Below are 19,568 nucleotides of genomic sequence, written 5' to 3'. Positions count from 1 at the left end.
TGGCGGAAAACCTAAGTGAGTTTTACCTCACTTCACCCAGCAGATTCTGGCTGATTCGGCAGCAAAACTGGCTAACCCCGGCTACAACTGCGTTGTCCCTTCGCAGTAACTACGTGGAACTCTCTGAGGCTTTGCGTCATCTCTTCTGCCCACTGCGTCAGCTTTCCAGGCTATTCTGGCAGTTCTGACTCTCTGCATGGAAGGCAACGTTCTCCCTTCGCGCTGGCCCTTCTGGCTCTGCGTCAAGGTTGTGTGGGCCCAAACTAGCCCAACGTCAGCTCTCCTAGCTACTGCGCTACCTCCAAAAGCTTCTCTCTGCCTCTCTGTCAATATTCCTGAACTATCCCTGCCCCTCAGCTGCAAGATCTCCCCAATCGATTTTCCTTCTGAGAACTTCTCACCTCAGAAAATCGATTTCCTCAATCCCTCTGTGTGTGTTCTCCAACTGACCCTAAGCCTCCATTTATACTTTTTTCTATTGAGAAATCAACGGCCGTGATCTAATCTCTAATCAACAGCTAAGATTAAATTAGACTTGATCCTCGTCTCTTAGAAGCTTCTCACCCATATTTTCATTAATACCCATTAATATTTTAATTTTCCTAAGTTTAGACTTAGGAACCCCGTTAAAAATATTAATTATTTTAATAAAATACAATCCGGGTGGAATTTCACCAAACGATTTCTGGGTCTTGGAGATCTCGTGTGTTCTAGCCCCTCCACAAAATTTCAGAGATATAGCACATTCGATGCTACCCAAAAATCAACAATTTGCTGCACCAGTTTTCCCGCATTGGATTTTTCCGGGGACAATTGTCCAAAAATAACTTTGTCAATATCTTTATGTGTGTGCTAGAATTTCTCTACTTTTCCAGTATTTATTTTTCTTCCTCAGTATTTGTTTTGTGAAGGCTGCAGTGTATATGTTTCAATATTTGTCGTAGGAAACTGCAAATAGTTTGTTTAGCTAATTTAACAAATAGAAGAAATATTATCAGTGGTTGCAGTAGAATTTCGGGTTTCGGAATTTTCACAATTCACTCTCCTTGAGAAAACCGCATCCCCAAAGATGTTGTGGCTGCTTCTCTCGTGTTTTTGTGTCTCCACCTCTTCCCTAGACTTCTTTTATAATCTTCATTAAGCCTTAATCCCTAACCTTAATCTTCCTTCTAGAAGATCTTGGAGATCAATGGTTGAGATCGAGATTTCTAAGTTAATTAAATTATTTATCTTTAGAAAATAACTTATTAGTCCAAAATAATTAATTGACTTTAATTATTGTACTTTTCCTAAGCTAGACTTAAGAAAGAAGACATAAATCACTTACTCCACCAAGCAAACACCTAAAAAGGCAATAAATCATCTTCCACATGCTAAGACACCAAGCCTATGCAGAATATCTTCCGAAGCTACCACATGTTCAACAGAATTAAGCTTCCTATCATCCTTTTTGTTGATAGCAGGCGTGCAGGGAAACAATGTGCATGCATGCATGATCATCACGAATTAGTAAAATAATTTATCGAAGAAAAAATAGCATAAAATGTATGTCTCATAATTGCATTCCTATTAACAACTTGTAAATCAGTATGTAAAATTTACAGTTCCATAAAATTTGATGCGGGAAATACTAATGAACTCACTTCACAAAATGAAACATAGAAAACACATTCAAATTTATCTATCACCCTATTTGGGAACAAAAACCCAACCTTACTACAGTTTTACGCAAATTATAAACCCCAATTTTACTGTAGTTTAATACAAATTATAAAAATAAACACACTTCAAAGCAGAGTATAACAAACAAATTCAAATTTATCTATTCGCTTGCACTAAAACATAAACCCATGCTTACTGTAGAACAAGGATAATCGAGTCACAGTAAGATCCTTCCACAACATAACAAACCCTTAGAGGGAAAAAAAAAAATACAACCTCAGGTGCCACATAATTTGGTGTTCCACAGGTTGTGTGCAAGAGTCCATCTTCCTGCATATGTTGGTTTTAGCACAGGTCAATGTTTGTCCAAAACATATATTCTTATATACCTCAAAATAACTAAATTTATAGTTTTAGCTAGCAGCCAAAAATGGAACAAATTAATTACCCTTAATTGCTGAGGTAAGGCACTTAACCCAAAATCTGAGATTTTCAAGTTTCCCTGAGAATCGAGGAGAAGATTTTCAGGCTGCAAGAGAGAGTATAATTTTGGTCATAGCATCTGATGAGCAGTGACTATAGCATCAAAAACAATGGAATGCTAGGCAAAATCATTGGCAGCATGAAACTATTAAGTACCTTTAAATCTCTATGGTAAACACCCTTACTATGACAATAATCAACAGCATCAATAAGCTGCTGGAAATACTTGCGTGATTCATTTTCACTGAGCCGTTGTTGATGAACCTGTAACAGAGAAAAACCAACTGTAAATCAACACTGTGAAAACACACAAGACACAGCCTGGATGTAAAGGTAATTCCCGTTGCTCGTAAAACCAAAAAAAGAACAAAATGTCATAATTTTGAAAGATATTACCATTCTATTGCTTTTTAGCAGTATATTCTGTTGAAAATGGCAGCTTAAGTCAGAATTTCATCAACAAAATCATGGAGAAAATTTGTATTTTTGGGTTTGACCAAGTCAGACCTAAGGAAGACAAGTCGGCCCCACAGTGGAAAAGGCTCCTCCAAAACCACATATAAATACATCATTGTTGACCCTCATTTGACACATCATCACTCAACACATCACATCAAGTTCGATCTGAAATTGCAGAGCTAGTTCACACGTGCGAAGGAGGAGGCCTTTTCTGTTTGACCAAGGGTTGACTTTCTCATCTGCCTCTGTCTATATTAACCATCATTGACCTTCTGTTGACCGAGACTTTCTGCTGCTGTTTTGACCGAGATTTTGACTGTGCTTGGAGGCCAAAGCTTTGACTGCAATATTCTGTGTTGACCGAATCTTTACACTGTTTTCTGGGCTTTGACGGCAGGGCTGACTGTTGAATTTGACCGAGAATTGCAGGACTGTTTGACTATGTCATTTGACCAAAAAATTGCAGGGTCTGCTGACTGAGGTTGACCAAATTTCGTCTCTCTTATTTCAGGCATATGCGTTGACCTGATTTGACTCTCTCTCTCTCTCTCATTTGATTGGTTTTGACTTGGTTGACTTGGAAAGTCAAAGATTTGACTTTGACTGGTTTATGGATGTACTATTGGACTATGTATCTCAAGCTGAACATTGATTGACTAAGAAGAAGAAGAATTGATTTGGGTTTTCCCCCTTGTGGGGTTTTGCCCTGGTCTTTAACAAAAAATCTTTGTGTCTCATTGTGTTTCACTATCTTCTATTGTGCATTATTGTTTACTGTTCTATCTATAATTGCTTAACTGTTATTGGGGTGAATGAAATTGTTTTAAGTAATTATTGCAGCATAGAACATGTGAAAAATTAACATGGTATCAGAGTTGAGGTGAAGATTAGCCATTGGAGACCAGAGAACACCTCTTTCAGACATTTCTCTTGTTGATCAGTGATCAACTTTCTTGGACAAGATGACTTCCTCTTACTTCAAGATTGAAGAAAAGTTGAATGATGCCTCCAACTTTGCAGCATGGAAGGCTAGATTGGATCTTACCCTTGAAGAGAATGATGTTATGGAATATGTGGAGGGAAAGGTAGTTGAAACTCTTGAGAATGCCAATGCCAATGTCAAATCCAAGTACAAGAAGGGTGCGATCAAGGCTGAGAAGATCATCATTGACTCTCTTAGAGACCATCTCATCGCCTATGTGTCCAAGCTAAAGTCAAAGGAGATGTATAACAAATTGATTGGGAAGTATGAGGTCAACAATCTCAGCCAAGTCATAGCCTTGAAAAGTCAACTTTGTGACATCAAGATGTCCAAGTCAAAATCTATAACAGCCTACTTCATGAGAATCTCTCAAATAAGAGATCAGCTTCTTTCCATTGGAGAAATCATTCTTGACAAAGAACTTGTGAAGATGACCCTTGGAGGACTCCCCATGTCTTGGGAGACATTCATTACAAGCATTAGTTGCAGAAAAGAGCTTCCTTCATTTGATGAGCTTTTGGGCAATTGCACTCAAGAAGAATCCAGGCTCATTTCCAGAGGAAGAATTCAGAGACAAGAAGAAGGAGAACCTACAGCATTTGCGGCCAATGCTCAGAAAGGAAAAGGGAAAGGAAGACCTTCCAAATGGAAGACAAAGAAGCAAGCTCCAGAGTTCAACAATAATAGAAGGGACTTGTCCAAAGTCCAATGCTATAGATGTGACAGATTTGGCCACATAGCCCGAGATTGTCTTGATAGAAGAAATGCTCAAAGGCCCAACAAAAACAACAATGGCAACAACAACAACAGCTTCAACAATAAAAGGAGAGGAAGAGGTCATGCTTCCCATGCAAGTGTTGAAGAGACTCAACGCCCTCAAAACAGGTCCAAGAACTCAAGGCATGTTGATAATGTTGCTAATACTCAATCTGAATATAATCTTGTTCCTACTCTTTCTAGCTCATCTTCAGATAGCGTTGATAGCTAGCTAGTGGATAATGGGGCATCTAGACATTTGACTAGGTATTATGAAATCCTCTCAAATTTGGTGGAGAGGGAAACAAATTTGAAAATTATACTTGGTGATAATTCTACTCATCCTGTCAAAGAAATTGGATCTATTTCTTTTCGTTTGGATTATGGTGAAACTCTTTATCTGCAGGATGTGTTATATGTGTCAGGCTTTGTTACCCACCACTTTGGGGGGCATATCCCTAGGATAATTTTTTTCTCCCAAGATGGTCCTTAGCCAGCAACCGTCAGTCCTTTGCAGCCACCAAATAGCTCGATGTGTCATTTTCTCCACCACCTAAGCCAGTCATGTGGTCCCTCACTCACTTATTATGATTGTATGTTTGAAAGTGGGCCTCCCAACCCCGAAGGTATGGCTTTTCATTGGTATAGTTGAGTAATTTCCTTACTTGTCATGGGAACTTTTGGGCATAGATTAGTGGGGGGATTCGACGGAAAAAATGGCCTAGGTTTGTACTCTTGTCTCCATTGCCAAATTTTGTGGTGAGCCTTGTATACTAGTCCAGTGGGATCTCCTTTACTGGCTATTAGCTTTAGGGTTGGCACTACATGGGAAATCCCAATTTTGGTTGAGTGGTCCCACTTCCCGACACCATATGCATCACTCTTTTCTGCTTATTTTAGCCTCATTCATCTCTTTTCCCATCTGGATCCACATGGGTCCATTGGATCCACATAGGGTTAGCCTCCCCCTCCCCTTGTCCACACCTTGGGTCGGGCCTAGAACAATGCCCCGGAGGTTAATGCAGCTAGAAGGAAAAGAAAAGGCATAATTTGGCCACTCTCAATAGGAAATGTACCACAAAATGCAAAAGATAATTGGGACATACAAATTTAGCACATGGGCAAAAGCCAAACATGAGCTCCACCCCTTATCCATGGCCATCACCCTGGTTCCTATGGGCCCTAGAAGAGCCCCCTCAATCATTAAGGAACCCATGATTGTCCCAACTCCTGGTGGGCGATGAATTGCCCCACCTTAAGGAGGTATCCACCGCTATATATTACACATCATTCTCTCATCCCCTGGAGCCCCGAGCAGTTATGAAGAAAAATCAATCAAAGGCAAAAGGCGCATGAATAAGGGTGGAAAAACAAAGGTTGGGGTAACTCATGTACCATGATTTGCTCCCTCCTACACTCATATACCCAGGTGTGGGCCTCCCTTGTTATAGCTACCCTTGCACCATAATATGTGGTCTGGATGATTCCCCTAATCCCCACTCTGTTCCATTACTATATCATTTACCACCTACCACTTGAGGAATGTACGATGGACATGTCACCCCCTTTAAAGGTTGAAACCACCTAATATGGTCCTCGATTAACCCCCTATTGAGCTTAGAGACACTTGTACATGCCAAAGCCCACTATGCAAGGGCATGCCACCATGGAGTGCCCCATTGATTCCATGGCTTGTAAGCTCCTTACTTGATTATTCTAACGATTTGTTGTATTGGAGGGCAAGGGGATGCATTGGATCTTAGGAAGGATTGCAGGTGGTCTCCATTTGGGGCTTGGTCTCCCTATACAAGGTCTTAGCCCTCCAAAGGGCCACATTGGCACTTGTAGGGTGAGCGTTGAGAGCCATGGGCTTCCACCATGACAAAGAGTAATTCATGGATCCCTAACACCACTCATTGATCGTTCATGTTCCACCTTTTTGGATGAGGATGATGCACCTGGTTCACCACACCTAACCGGCTCCACACTTCCATCATACACTTGGCAGATGATCCAGGGTTCAGATGAACACCACAGAGGGATTATGACATCATCCTAGCCCTTATAGATGGTTTATAGGCATTTTCGATCCACTTGGAGACCCATGAGGATGTCCTTCAGACCCTCACAGCCACTCAGGGGCACCACAGGGATTTGCTTGGAAACAAGGGGTCAACCCCTTGTCCACTATGTTTGAAACCCATTCTCACATCGTGGCACATTCTGGACTTCATTAGGCCTCCTCAAAGGCCCAACGACTCAATTTATTGATCATTCGACCCTCTCGAGAGGCGTATTATTATGTTATTGAGCTATCTTGGTGGGCTTGTCACCAAGGAATGTTATTATCGCATATTATTTTATTATTTGGGGCTCAAATAGGCCCAATTAGGCAAATTGAACTCATTAGTGATTTATATAAATAGAAGTGAGGTGATTCAGTTAAATCATCATCATTTGGATTGGATTAGTATCTCTTATGAGATTAACGCACTTTTTGTTTGGATGAATTTTTGGAGCTTTTCTTGATGCACTATGATGTTTGGATTTCGCTATTGTATTTGGAGCTTGTCTAATGCAAAGTTGATAAATGGATATACTCTCTCTCTCTCATGTAAGTCAAAATTTTGATGTTATTCTTGTTATCTTACTGGTTAACTGCATGTATTTGTTATCTTTATTCTTATATGGGTTAAATGCTAAGTCACCTGACATGGGATTTGGGATTCGTAGGATTCAGGATTCGTAGTGTTGGATTCGGACATGTTGACCCCCCGGAACAGGACACGTAGGATTCGTTATATATTATTTTATTAAATATATATATATATATAAAATTAGATATTTCTTACACAAATTTTAACTAATGATACAAATTTATTGATTTCAAACATAGATCTTCATCTATAGCATGCATAGTACATACAAAAGACAAACATACTTATATGAAATGGCAAATGGTTACAGGGAGATATAATCTAAGGCATATTATGATATTAGCAACATAAATGCCTATTACTAGAGGATGAACAAAATTTTGGACAATATGGACTTTTATTTCAAAATTCAAATATCTGCATCTCAGGGCTAATTTTTGCTGATAAATTATCTTAAATCTGGGGTCATGTCTCTTCCAACAATGCCAGTGACTTATTAAACATCCGCTTCTCTAAAAGTCTTAAAAGTTAAAAGTATTTTGCCAACTAAAGGATAAACACATCATGGATAAATAACAGTAAAACAAATCAAATGTATGAGCAGTGAAGTTTAAGTCTTTTCAAATCTCAGATCACTTCTTGAATCTTGTCAAGTTCGTTGTTTTTCAGAGAAAACATGATATTGATGATTCTCCAGTATTAGAGGAACACACATCTACAGTACAAAATTTGCTTGGAGATTGGCTGCTGAGGATGAGAATAAGCCTCCAACAAAAGAAATCTAACCCTAGAAATTCTGTTCTAGAAACTACATAGGCAAACTTTTGTCCACCGAACTTAAAACATACATTCTTCTCCAGAAATACTGAAAAATTGGTCACTGAGACAATTTTTTCTAGTTATTTTCTGGGATACGAATCCTAAAATCGGGATTCGCTAACCATGCACAGGATTCGTTTAGGATTCGTGCGAATCCTAATAGGACACGTCGAATCTGATTTTAGGATACGATTTTCAAGAGAATCGTATCGGACACGGGGGATTCGGGTTCGCCGAGCTATATGAACGAATCCGGTTACTTAGGTTAAATGTAATGCAAAATTCTTTTAGGACATTGATTAAGTGATTAAATGCATGAGTTGGCCTTTGAGGGATTGGGTGAATGTTCCTAGAGGCACCTCTTAGATCAAATACCTCGAAACTTTGTCTCTTTCGCAAATTTGAAGTATAAATCTCTATTTATCTAGTTGTTTCCCTTAGAGAGGCTAGCAAAGATCAATTAGGGCTCTTTAGCTTACGAAAATTCATGATCTATGTGTATCTTGACTCCTTTAAGCCCAAGCAATAAGACAGTGATCATCGTATCCCTTTGGTGGTTAAAATTACCTTTCTTTTCTTCACTTTTCCAATTTCTGGGCCTAACCCTAGAAGGTCACCTAAGGAATCAAACGAATCTCTTTGTAACCATCCAAACACCTTGAAAATTGGTCCACCACTGTGTTGTAGTTTGCTCAAGGGGTCCTCCAAATTTCAAGCAATTCAAACAGTGGAATCCCGAGATATAGCAAGCCCTGGCCATGAGACCATCTCTTGCCCTACGTTGATTTGGGTTAGTGTCCTCACTTGGGTCATTGTATTTGTATTTCAAAAGAATATTAGTCATTCGACATATTCTCCTCCCCAATTAGGTCAAGCTCCTCTTTGAATAATCAACTCTATACCCTCGACCTAGTTTGGGTCCACTTGGCTTCTTTGTAGTCCCACAACTTTGCAAATCTAATTCCACAAGGATTACATAGAAGCCTCTTATCCATAAGGATCCCTAGGTCTAGGAAGCCCCTTTTTAAGGCATATCCTCCAAACCTAGGCCCAACGACCCTCTTAGCCCTTCCTAAAGAGCCCATCACCTTGCTTTTGAAGCAAGAAAGCTATCTAATTGAGCCTCTCTTGCGAATAGGCCTTAGGAATCACTCTTTATCTAAGTCACCTGACACGAGGACTTGAGATTTGTAGGATTTGAGGATTCGAGATTCATAGGATTCGGAGATTCGAGTGTCGGATTCGGACACGTTGACCCCTCAGAACAGGACACGTAGAATTCGTTATATATTATTTTATTAAATATATATATAGTTAAATATATATATATATATATATATATATATATATATATATATATATATATATATTTAAATATATATATATATATATTTAAAATATATATATATATATATATATATATATATATATATATATATATTAAAAATTAAATATTTCTTACACAAATTCTAATTAATGATACAAATTCATTGATTTCAAACATAGATCTTCATATATAGCATGCATAGTACATACAAAGTTCAAATACATGTCAATGGTCACATAAATCATGATTCATAATTCATAAATTAAAGACAACTTACAACTACAAGATACTAAGATAAAGACACTGAAAACTGTAGTTTTCTCATTAAGTCATCAAATCAAAATATGTTACATAGGTAGTGTTGGTGCAATGCCAATGGCAAATAGAAATAGAAAATATAAAACAACTACAGGTATACAAGCCTCAACGCAATAGGTAGTCATCAATCCTCAGAGTCATCATCGGAATCAGCATCAATGTCCTCATCATCATGATCACCATTGCTCTCCTCCGCATCCTCCTCCTCCCCTGTATCCATAGTCGCCTTTGCATTTGCTGGTGTGGAGGATGACCCCTCTAAAATATCACTGTCATCAAATCTAATAGGCTCTGGCACTGGATCATTGAGATCCATGTTGGCCAATGCCAACTCAACACTGCTGTCTAGAGCCATATCATCAAAAAAGACATCCCACATCTTTGTTTTTCCCCTCAACCACTCTTCCCTCTACCTGTAAATAAGACGAAGGTTGGTGTGCACATACACCATTGTCTCTGCCCTGAACTGCTCAAGCCTGCTTTTCTTCACACTATACAAATTCCCATATGTGCTCCAATTCCTCTCGCAACAAGAGGATGAAGTCACCTGAGAGAGGAGCCTCATGGCTAACTGCTGAAGAGGAGGGCTTGTTGCCCCATGATTTGCCCACCAAGAATAGGGCTTCTTAGCCCACCTGTCTCTAATCACATCATATCCTGCAAATCGACCAGTGCCAGTGGAAAACTCTACAAAGGCATCCTCCACCTCATCAAGCAATGCACTATCCTGAAAAACCCACCTGAATGCCTCTTTCCTCCCCTGTGAGATTTCACCATCCATGTGAGGAGGGAATCTGCAAGAAGGTCCACCATTCAGCCACTCATGGCTGTAGTATTTTGGGTTCAATGACTGAGCCAAACAATGTAAAGGTGTACGATTCTTGTCCCATCTACTGACAAGAATATCCTATATAGTATCACAGAAGGCCTCTGGTGATGTCTCATACTCGGGGCACTCACTCTGTAGAATAATGCTCCTCACAAACTCAATCATGGAATCCCATCCCTCATAAACCTCTCCTAAGATGGGTTTGTCTGTCTCTGCAAATCGAAGCAAAGAAATGATAAGGTCCATGATCTGAATAATTAGATCTACCCTCTCCCACCAAGCATCATCTAGCACTGTGTCCTTCACTCTTTTAGAGGCTACCTGATCTGTCTTTCTCCAAAAAGACCAAAACTTAGAAATAACCATGGACCCAAGAGCGGTATTGACCTCCCTCAACCTCTTCAAGATCATGAATGAAGAGGCAAACCGTGTATCAGCAATCTTCAACAATGATAGATTGGTGTACTCCTTGTAGATAGTGAGGGCATTTGTATGATTTTGCACAAAATTACGAATATGTCATGCATCCTCAACAATGTTACCAATCCAAAGCACATCAGAAGCAATGGATTTCAGTGCTAAGTTCAATGAATGGACAATGCAAGGTGTCCAAAACACTTGTGGATATTTAGCTTCCACAATCATGCCAGCAGCCTTGCAAACAGGTGCATTATCTGTAATGATTTGCACACAAGAATCAACACCTACATCTTCAATAACTTTAATAAATAACTCACCAATAAATTGTGCATCCTTGTATTCTCCAAGTGTATCCACTGCTTTCAAGAAAACTGGACCATTCAAGGAAGACATCATGAAGTTAATGATTGGGTGTCGTGCTGGATCTGTCCATCCATCAGAAACAATGCTAACCCCAGATGTTGGCCATGACACTACAATAGGCTCAAGCATTTTTTGCACCTCTTTTCTTGCCTTCGTCAACAATGTGGTTCTAAGCTTTTCTGAACTAGGAGGCACATACCATGATGGAGACCCGTGAGTTAGAGCTCGACACATCTAAATAAATAAAGGTGAGCGTGCAACATTAAATGATATGAAGTTTTGATAGAAAAAGAAGGCAATGGTGAGATCAAGCTCTTCTCGTTTCTCTTTTTGAAAAATCTTGTCCATTGGACCAAGTGTAATTGCTCTTCTTTTTGTTGCTTGTCCCCCAATAGAACTCTCAAATGGAAATTTGGTGGTGCCTTTCCTCAAAAATGGAAGGGGGTCTTCATTCTTGGTTTTTCTTGATTTTGCAGCCGCATTTTCCATACCAACAATGGACTCCTTTTCCATTTCTTTCCTCTTTTGTAAAGGAACAGCGTTACAAGCTCCAATTCCACAACCCGGTAAAGCCAACAAATGGTCTTTCACACGGAAATATGTGCTTTTGAAAGCAATGTGACAAAAATTGCATCTCCATTGCACATTGCCTCCTCCCTTCCCCTTGGTGCTTGTCCCATCCTCTCTTGTGACATATTTCCACAAGGGATATTTCTCAATGTCGTCTTTAGGTCCTCCTCTTCCCTCAACATTACTTGCAGCAGACTCTGATGATATTGGGAGAGGAGGAGCATATCCAATGGAGACATTCTTCCCCTTCCTTTGCCCCCTAACCGTTGTCTTTGATTGAGCCATGAATACTATAAAAAAAATGAACAAAACATGCACAAATTTGTAAAAAAAAATCATATACAAACTGTTGTAATAGAAATGCAAAAAAATGGAGCTAAAGTGCACTTACCTGGTGCTTGAATCTCCTTGTCGAACGCTCTACTCCCTTAGCTCCTTGCTCCAAACCCTTAGCTCCTTGCCCACAGCTCAAACTATGCAAAAGTGAATGAGAAATAAGGTGAAAATAAAAAAGAACAGTGCATTTTTAAGTCCGCAGAATGCATTTTTAGGGGATTCGAATCCCAAAATCGGGACATGAGCACATCGTGTCCTGTTCTAGGATTTGAATTCCTAGCAAATCGTATCCGATTCGCAGGATTCAGATTCGCATAGGGGTTTGGACGAATCCAGTTACTTAGCTCTTTATCCATTCATAGCTCTATCGTTCCTAGTGATTCCCCCTATATCGAGTCTCCTCCCATCGGTGAAAGTCTATAAAGAGCAGGGAGCCTTAGCTGAAGTGACAATGGGCTATCGCTCCATTATTTCCCCTTGACCTAGTAGTTTCTCTTTAGGATCCCCTCCTAGGACCCCTGCTAGTTTGAGCGGTAACAGGCTTGAAGAAGAATCTTGTCTCCATCTCAACCATGGAAGACAAAGGGTTCGGGGTTGCATTCATTGATGAAAAAGTCCTCACTTGGCCAAGGAAATCTAGCTTAAGAGCAACCTTCACTCATGGAATTAGAATTGAAGGAGACCAATCCAAGCATTGGTCCATGATAGCACTAACCAATGTGAGCTTTGGCACCGGAGATTTGCTCACCTTCATTACAGGGCTTTACATGTCTTGAGCAGGATCGTTTTAAGGATTCCCAAATTCAGGTTGATCATGAAGGTGTATGTCAAGGATGTGCTAGTGGTAAAAATGTCAAGGGACCATTCCCTTCTAGTAGAAACAGATCTAAAGAGATTCTTCAACTTATTCATTCTGACCTTTGTGGACCCATGTTGGTGACATTTTTTGGAGGATATTTATACTATGCAATGTTTGTTGATGACTTCTCCCATAAGACTTGGATCTTCTTCTTGAAGACCAAGGATCAAGTTTTCAACATGTTCAGGGACTTCAAAGCTCTTGTGGAAAATCAAACTAGAAAGAAGATCAAGATCCTGAGGACAGATAATGGAGGAGAATACACTTCAAATGATTTCAAAGACTTTTGCAGAGATGTTGGGATTAAGAGGGAGGTGATTGTTCCATACAACCCTCAACAAAATGGAGTTGCTAAGAGGAAGAACAAGACCATCTTGGAAGCAGCCAAAGCCATGATTCATGATCAGAAACTTCCTATGTTTCTGTGGGGAGAAACAGCAAATACCGCAGTATATGTCCAAAATAGAAGCCCTCATCAAGCCTTGGGGGACAAGACTCCTGAAGAAGTATTTATAGGTGTGAAACCAGAAGTTGGACACTTGAGAATATTTGGCTACCATGTCTACTTTCATGTACCATAGGAGAAGAGGTAAAAGCTAGAGGCTTCAAGAAAGAAAGGTATGTTTGTTGGTTAATGTGAAAATTCTAAAGCTTACAGGACATATGTGCCAGGTTAGAGGAACATTGAGTTCAGTCGAGATGCGACTTTTAATGAAGGATGTTTCCCTTAGAAAAGCAAGCGACTCTCATGTCCTTGCCAGTATTAAGAGAAGAGATGATATTCTAGATGTAGATGCAAAGCCATCCATGCCAGAGCCTGACCTTCCTAATGAGCCTATGGCACCTTTGGATCCTTGAGATCCTCCTCCTTGTGATCCTCCCTCCAGGAAGTGACCCTTGTGGCTTCGTGATACTTTATAGGATGCAAAGAGACATTCAACCCCTAGATGTACCTTCACAAAAAGCAAGGAGCCTCGCAAATATCAGGGATATGCTACATTGATGAGCGACATCATACAATTGGAACCTTGCAGCTATAAAGAAACAGTGACAGAGGAATATCAGTCCATCATGAACACTGACGTATGGTTGTTCCGAGATCTGAGGGGAAGTCTGTTGTGACTTCCAAGTGGATATACAAAATCATGTTGGCATTATTGTCATTGATGGCAAAGGAGAATTGAAGGAGTGCAAGGAGCAGAAACAATGCAAGGAGCAGCGATCAGCAACAATGCAAGGAGCAACAATGTAGGAGCAAAGCAAAGGAGCAGCAAACGAGCAGCAAGCAAAGGAGCAGCACAAGACCAACAAAGGCATAAGAGCAACGCAAGACGAGCAAGGCAAGGAGGAACAACAAGGTATGCAAGAGTAAGGGACATAGGAGCAGCAACGCAAAGGAGTAGCAGCAACGTATGCAGGAGCAAGGGACAAAAGAGCAGCAAGGCAAGAGCAATAACAAGGTCAGTAAAGGGCAAAAGCGTAGATCGGGATCAGCGAAGAACAATCCGCTGACAATGGGGTTATCAACATTTCAAGTTTAGTTGACAGGTCGACTATCAACACCAAAATAATTGGCATGCTTGATGACAACAACACAAAGGAGCAACAAATACCTTGAAGGTTTGGTAGAACATTGATGTTGGCATGTTGATAGCACGATGCTTGTGTTGATGGCATGTTGATGGCTTGAGGCTTGGATAATATTGCAAAGATTAATTAATGAAGAATTTGTGGTGACACTAATTTGTTGTTAGGCTGAATTGTTGTGATGCATAGGCAAGACTCAATGACAGCAAGGGCCAAGAAATTGTGACAGCAAAGACAAGACTCCATGACAAAAAAGGCAAAACTCCATGACAACAAAACAATACAAGACTCAAGGAGGTTGAGACAATGACATGAAGATGTTGTGATGCAAGTCCAAGGCAAAGGCAAAGATGTTGCGAAGATTGTTGTGATGCATTAATGATAAATATTGTTATTTGATGTTGGCTTATGTTGATGAATTTAATCATTTCATGTGGATGAAAAATAATATTGGGTGGATTATTTATTTTTGTGTTCTAATATTCAAGATATGAAGAGTTTGGAAATGAATGAGTGGAAGGCAAAGAGTCAAGTTGTTCACTTCATATTCTTATGTGGAATACAAAAAACCAGCAAACTTTCTTTATAAAAGATGTTCCTTTTGGAAGCAAGTTGAGGTTAGAGAGTGGGAGAATGTGTGAGAGTTGATTGAGGTATTATGCATTAGTTACATGGCACATATGAAGCTTATGTGAAGCAAATTTGAAGGGAAGAAGAGGTTGAAATGAAGATAGAGATATGCAGAATTTATGACTAGGTAAACCAGCACTTTGTTGTTTCTTGTTTCAAGTAGTGGCTTGAAAACATCAAGTTGGAGCCTCATGTGGGTTGTAGCTTACAGAAAACATATGGGAGTTGGAGCTTACTTGCATGTTGCAACTTGCAGAAAATTGAGGTAGCAACCTCCTGTAGATTTGAGACTACAGAAAATCAAATGTAATAAGGAGTAGGATCTTGCCTTTGCATCGCACCAATAATAAAATCGTGGTTTTCTCCCTTTATGGGCTTCCACATATATATGGTGTCAACATGTATTCTTATTATGTGTTGATGTGATGTTTTGGTTTGTTTATTACTTGTTGTTCACATATTCAATCTGCTGGTCATTATTTATTAAGTTGTTCATGTAGTGTTTCAGTGAATGAGTTTAATGAAAAGAATTTTAATGTCCATGAATATACTAAACCGATTCACCCCCCCTCTCATTTTGGTCAAGTTTTCATCAATTGGTATCAGAGCCAAGTTCCTTCTGTACAACCCTAACAGCTTGAAGGTAGCTCTGATTGAGTCATGAAATATTGTTAAGTTTAGGTATGTTCTATGCTTAGAGCAATTTTTTTCAATTTTCACAGTTAGCTCAATATCTTTTCCAGATTAGCAATCACATCAGCATTAAAGTAAACTGCAAATAGAACATAAACATAAATAGAAGAAGACAAGCCAAAACAAGAGGACACAAGATGTGCCGCTAGCCAGGGACAAACCCCAATGTGGGGAAACCCTTGATCAATTCTTTTTATATGTTCTTCAATAGTTCAGCAGAGAGAGAGAGAGAGATAGTACATTTACAACAAAATTCAACACTTGACTTATCTAGATAAAAGCATAGATCATCTCTAAGAATATGATATATGAAATCAGTTGAAGACATGTTGCTTCAACTAATTCTCCAAGGTGACTCCTTCACCTATCATCGTGTTGCATCTTGTCATCATGCTGCACCTCACCGTGTTGCACCATGCTGCACCCATCTCACAATGTTGTACCTCATCACTATCGCACCTTATGCTGCACTGTTGTCCCATGTGCCATTGTTGAATCAAGTTATCATACCGCATGTTTCATGTGCTTGCAGCACCATGCTTGCCACTACCGTCTGTGCTTGTTGTCCCAACATTGTTCTGTCTCATCATACTGTTGTCCCAACATCTTACAGTTGTCCCATAAAACATTGCTACACTATATCATTGTTGTCCCATCATTGTGATGTTCGTGCTTGTTGCTGGCCCTACTACTCATGTTATACCTTGTTGTTGTCCCCTTACAGCTTGCTATACCTTGTTGTTGTCCCATAAGACTTTGTAGCACTATGTAGCCTTGTTGTCCATGCATCTTTGCAGCACTATGTAGCCTTGTTGTCCATGCATCTTGGTTCCACCAAGCTCTATTGCCTAGCTGTCCACAACATTGTTGTTCCAATGTTGCCTTCACTGCTGCTTATGTGGTCATTGGTTAGGGCATCTGGCAGCCCTTACACACCCAGCGAAACAGCCCCTTAAGGACTACGGCCTACCTTGGCAAGCTTCTTCCCTTGTAGTCACTACCTCCATGGAATGATACCCAAAACAGCAGCGTATGGTTCCTATTCTCCTTGGCCTGGCTGCTTGCCTTTCCAACTCTAAACCGTACCTAGAAACAGCACTAACCTTACCCTCAAAACTGCCCTTTCAGACCACGTTGTCACCACAGCCCTTCACGCTGTCTAGGGCAGCCTCTACGCTGTCCCTTTGACCCTTCATACTGCAGCTAAGCTTCGTTGTCCACACAACACTTTACGTTGTCTAGGGCAACCTCCTTCTTGAATGCGTAAAGGCCAGCGTATAGGCTAGGGCTTGATCTTGATAGCGTTAGTGCTTAGGCTTCTTCCTCTAGACTGCGTGGATACTAGGGTTGTCCTCCTTGTAATGTTAGGGCTTCTCACTTAACTGCGTCCTCTAGATTAGGGCAACGTTCTTCTTCTTGACTGCGGCTATGTTAAAATTGGGAACTAGGGCCAAACTCCATGTGGGTCATCTTATTTATGGCAACTGCTATTTTTCCTTGATTCCTCTTGTTGAGAGGTGTAGGATTGATCTAACAATCATCCAATTCCGACAAGTATTTATGGAGATATGAATTTATTTATATTTACTTGACAAATTGTCAAGGTCGACCAGCAGCTAAATGTGTGGCACACATGCCCAACACATCATATAAGTACAAGTGAGGTTGAGTCAATATTCACTCATCTCATCTCAACTCATCTTCTCTCTCCTCATCTCATTGGGCCAGCGAAGGAGCAGTTTCTCTCACACGTGTAAGAAGAAGTACGCATTTTTTGTTTAGGGCAGCGTTGACTGATTTTAGGGCAACGTTGACTTTCTCAGCAGCGTTGACTTTTCTAGGGCTACGTTGACCAAGTGTTGGGCTATTTTGTGAAGTGTTGACCAAGCGTTGACCAAGGGCTAACCTGCGCACGCTGTTTGGGTGTTGCATTGACAAAAGTGTTGACCAGCGTTGACTAGTTAGGGCTAACTGCAGACTGTTGTTTTGACCATTGACCAAGGGTTGTTTTGGGCTGCCGAAGTTTGTTGTTGAAGACCGAGTTCTTCAAGGTTGACTAGAGGTCAATTTGGGGCCGTTTGACTAAGTTTGACTCTGCTGATTTAGGGTTTGCTGTTGCCGTCATAAAATTACAGATTTCTGAATTTGTACTATTTCTCTCTGCTAAACTATTGAATATTAAAGAAGAATTGATCAAAGGGTTTCCCCGCATTGGGGTTTGTCCCTGGCTAGCCGCCACATCTTGTGTCTCTTGTCTTGGCTTGTTTTCTGTTGATCTATTAATGTTCTATCGGCAATTTACTTTATGTTTATGTGATTGTTAAACAGTGGTTAATAAGAAGAAATCGAAGTAAACTGCACTAAGCATAGAACATACCATAAATTAACATGGTACCGGAGCTGAGGTGAAGACAAAGCCCAAGCAAGAGAAAAAGCAAGAGCAATCACCGAAGGCTATTGAAGTAATCTCAAAGACTTCATGGGGTCCTCATCACACTTCCCCGCTGAAGACAAGCTCAGTGAGAAGTCTGACTATCACGGATGGAAGATGTCTCTGGAATAAATTGGGTGCATCTGGAAAGAAAGGAATAAATTGGGTGCATCTGGAAAGAAAAGGAATAAATTGGGTGCATCTGGAAAGAAAGGAATCTTCGTCGGCTATAGCGAAAATACTAAGGGCTATAGAATCTATGTGGTTGGTCAAAGGGAAGTCAAGATTAGCCATGATGTCACCTTTTACGAAGATATGGCTCTTAGCAAAGTTGACAATCTTCCTACTCTAAGGGAATCTAAAGAATCTGACACCAGGAAACCGGAGGAAAAGGAAGATGAGACGATGTCCGATGTGGAAGAACCTATGGATCCTATTGATACCCGTCCGCAAGAGCCTTCCTCTTCGAGGAAGAGGCCTTCATGGCTCAAGGGGACACTTGATGATGCCGAAGGACACATTGCACCGTGAGGGACTTTCTGTGAAAGTAAGAAGCTGGCCAAGTATCAGGGTCCAGGGATACTTGACCATCATGAGCACGATCATTCAAAATGAGCCTTCGTCATTCGCAAAAGCTATCAAGCATCAAGTATGGAAAGATGCTATGACTGAGGAATATGAATCCATCATGAAGAACGATGTGTGGGATGTGGTCCCCAGACCCTAGGACAAAACAATTGTCACTTCGAAATGGCATTACAAGATAAAGCATGGAGCTTATGGAAGTGCTAAAAAGTATAAGGCTCGTTTTGTCGCTCGTGGCATCTCTCAAAAGGAAGGTATAGACTATGACGAGATATTTGCAACTGTTGCCAGATATACCACCATCCGCTCGATCATAGCCCTTGCTGCTTCGCAAGGATGGAACCCGCATCAGATAGATGTCAACACCGCATTCTTGCATGGTTCGATCAAAGAGGAAGTCTATGTGGAACAACCCAAGAGGGAGTCTATGTGGAACCTACATCAGATGGATGTCAACACCGCATTCTTGCATGGTTCGACCAAGAAGAAGTCTATGTGGAACAACCAGAGAAAATTTCAAAGTAGAGAATATATCTCATGCTTCCATTGCCATGAACCTGGACAGAGTAGCAGGCTGTAAGAACAAGAAGATCAAGACTATTTAGCAAAACATCCAGCAAACAAGAAGGTACTATCCAACAAGCAAACGAAGGAGAACATCAGCAAACAGGGACATAAACTCTTTCTATGATTATTGTTATGTGTGTCATGAATATGGACATAAAGCGCTTGAATGAAAAGTGTATATGAAGAAAAACATGAACGCAAAAAGAAACACATGATTTTCTCTCTTTCTTGGCCA

At 40.4% G+C, this 19,568-nt stretch overlaps 1 protein-coding gene across 2 annotated transcripts in view; it reads right to left on the bottom strand.

Moving 5' to 3' along the window:
• The window catches only part of LOC149220926 (CBL-interacting serine/threonine-protein kinase 8-like), a 276,424-nt gene that overhangs the window by 179,475 nt on the left and 77,381 nt on the right, over positions 1-19,568 (bottom strand). The window contains exons 4-6 of one of the 2 annotated variants that reach the window (XM_089384950.1): positions 2,302-2,409; positions 2,111-2,164; positions 1,939-1,992 (exon numbers count right to left, since the gene is read on the bottom strand). In XM_089384950.1, the coding sequence (XP_089241076.1) occupies positions 1,939-1,992; positions 2,111-2,164; positions 2,302-2,409 (216 nt within the window). Of the gene's footprint in view, positions 1-1,938; positions 1,993-2,110; positions 2,192-2,301; positions 2,410-19,568 lie in introns of both variants that reach the window. The other variant, XM_089384949.1, reaches the window with a different exon arrangement.

Source organism: Pinus tabuliformis, chromosome Q (genome assembly GCF_031772625.1).
Source record: "Pinus tabuliformis cultivar Carrire ecotype Pingquan chromosome Q, CPIR1, whole genome shotgun sequence".
Lineage (NCBI taxonomy): Eukaryota > Viridiplantae > Streptophyta > Pinopsida > Pinales > Pinaceae > Pinus > Pinus tabuliformis.
Note: the sequence above shows the minus strand (reverse complement) of the source record. Positions and strands in the feature narration are given on the sequence as shown.